Genomic DNA, 2,537 nt, shown 5'->3' on the forward strand with positions numbered 1-2,537 from the left:
AAGGCCAGACAACCAAGACTATGCGTCACACAGAGACGAACTTGTCATGCAATTGCGGCCTGATGTCATAGACATTCAACAATCCTTGCGTGTCCTTAAAACCATTGTGTATGTGCTATGCATTGTCGTTGTCATTTTGTTGTTCCGTATGTAAGAAAGGTTAAGATGTTGTCAGTATGTACAAACACGTTAGGACGTTGTTAGTATGTTCGTGGTATGTTCTAGTATGACTTTAAGCTGCCTTTGCCTTTGTTAGTACGAAATATAACGACGTATTAATGAATATCATAACTATGTCCACTACTTAGTTCCATGGAACCTGTGTACGTATGTTATTACTCTGCAATGGTTATATGCTCCCTAATTTAGCATCCTATCTCTCTGTTTCTTGTTAGTAATGTGTAATGGCTTACGCGTTTGCATATAACAACCGAATTTTTGATGGTAATCTTCTGTAACCGTACATTAGTAATGGCTTCCATACGTACTTCTCCGCATACCCAATCGAAAAACAAAGGCATTGTCATCGACAAGTCAAGCAGTCTTGAAGAGACACATCAGTTTAGCCACAAGGCCTCATGGGACAGTGACTCAATCCGAGTTTTCCTGCAGTTGATTGCAAAAGAGATTACTAAAGGAAATCGCTCAGCCAAGCAGGGTACAAGTCCTTGGCAAGGAAATTTGAGAAAAAAAACAAGAAGAAAACATGGACTGAAACAGTTAAAGAATAAGTACATGAGCTTGAAAAAAGAGTGGCAAGCGTGGACAAAGTTGATGGATTCAAGCAAAGGAGTGTCAGGGATAGGCTTTGACAGTGACACCGGTATGTTTCAGGCACCTGAGGAGTGGTGGGACAAGATGGAATCGGTAAGTACATGTACAAACAAGTTTCATATTTGTCATTTACCAATACATTTTTTACTTGTTTAATTAACTTTTAATTAATTTTATGAAATGTAACGTCTTCCTCTTTCATATATCTCCATTTCTGTAGATAAACAATGTGTGCACCAAGTTCAGGAAAAAAACCTTGGAACATCGTGAGTTGATGGAGACGGTCTTTATGGGGGCATCAGCTACTGGGAAGCACCATTGGACCCCGAGAGAGAAACTTCCTGAAGCTGCTGATGACTCATCTGATTCAGTACATAGTTTGGGAGCCCAGCCATTTGCTGATTCGATACCCGCAGAAGTACAGGACGTGGATTCAGATTTTTCACTGGAGCATGTTCCGATTGAAAATGAGAAAAGGAGAAAGACGCCGTCAACAAGTGTTTCAAAGTCGAAGAAGGCAACAAGTGGAGCGTCAGTTATTGCAGAAAGCATGAACAATCTGACAGATGTGGTGCGTACGAAGAATCAGCAGGTTACGGTGAGGCACCTCACAGGCAACGAATCGCTGTACACTATTTCGAAGTGCATGTATCGCCTAATGAGTATTACATCCCTGATTGGTACGCCGTTATTCCACTTTGCCTCGACACTTATGGATAACGCCGATTACAGGGAGGTGATGATGTACCAGCCTGATGACGACCACATCATTGGGTGGCTTACACAGAAGCAGCTCTAGTGTACTGCGTCGGCGCCTTTTGCAAACCTGTTTGGGGGTCGCCGGATGTGATGTAGCGATGCTACGAGTGTTGAAGATGACTGTCCTTGTCTTCCTTTTTAAAACTTTGACTTATGGTATTGTTGGCACTGTATTAAAACAGGATGGTGGTGTGTGCATGTTTGTATTCTGTCGTTTTTGTTTTTTTCTTACTAGCTATGGTGACCAAAACTTTTAGTTAAGTGCATGGGTTGACGGAACGGAAGCATGGTTGTGCTTCGTTTTTGGGAAATGAATGGGATGCTTATGTTTTAATATTTTGTGTGGCTATTTTTTAGACAGGGAATTACATTTTTCTTGCTAGCTTTTGAATGCCCGTACTTCTCCGCAACTTTAATTGTTAGTTTAGTTTGCTGGCTATTTTTGTGGTTGTTACCACCATGGCCCCCCTGTAAAGCAGAAATTGAACAAGCTTTCTTTTTTGTGCAATTCATATGATTATGCGTTCCTAATGACATTGGTGACGACATTACTTACATTAAAAACAATGTCGGCATTTTTTAATTGCAAACTTCAATATAATTTGAGTCAATGAATCACGTGCCAACTGATTGAAACAGTGCCACTATTGTAGGTTTCGCATCAACAAAGACGCGATGAATTCCTGAGATGGAAGCAACAATGATGAAATAACAGAATTGCTTAATCAAATAGCGGTCCAGGTGCAACAAGAACACAACTGCACATTTCTACAAGCATGCCAGTATGCGATAGAATGGTACGAAAAACACATGGATAAAACGCCGTGTCGCACTTCTATACTGACCGGGAATGCATGGATATGCGAACTATATGCGGGCCACATGGGTCGATTTGAGGAAAATGTTTGCATGTCGAAGGAAGTTTTTGTCGCATTGTGTGAGACATTAGTAAATGATTTTGGGTTACAAGTCCCGCAGCGTCCACATGGCTTAGTTGTTGAAGA

General features: G+C 41.1%; 1 protein-coding gene across 1 annotated transcript; it reads left to right on the plus strand.

Annotated features, from left to right (window-relative positions):
• The first annotated feature begins 471 nt into the window (after nucleotides 1–471).
• Nucleotides 472–1,573, plus strand: LOC145795692 (L10-interacting MYB domain-containing protein-like). Its single transcript, XM_082880556.1, has 3 exons — nucleotides 472–658; nucleotides 752–867; nucleotides 995–1,573. Exons 1-3 carry the CDS (start codon nucleotides 472–474, stop codon nucleotides 1,571–1,573), a joined length of 882 nt encoding a protein of 293 aa, XP_082736682.1.
• The last annotated feature ends 964 nt before the right edge of the window (nucleotides 1,574–2,537 follow it).

This window comes from Camellia sinensis, chromosome 7, assembly GCF_055761805.1.
Source record: "Camellia sinensis isolate YWXY chromosome 7, ASM5576180v1, whole genome shotgun sequence".
Classification (NCBI taxonomy): domain Eukaryota; kingdom Viridiplantae; phylum Streptophyta; class Magnoliopsida; order Ericales; family Theaceae; genus Camellia; species Camellia sinensis.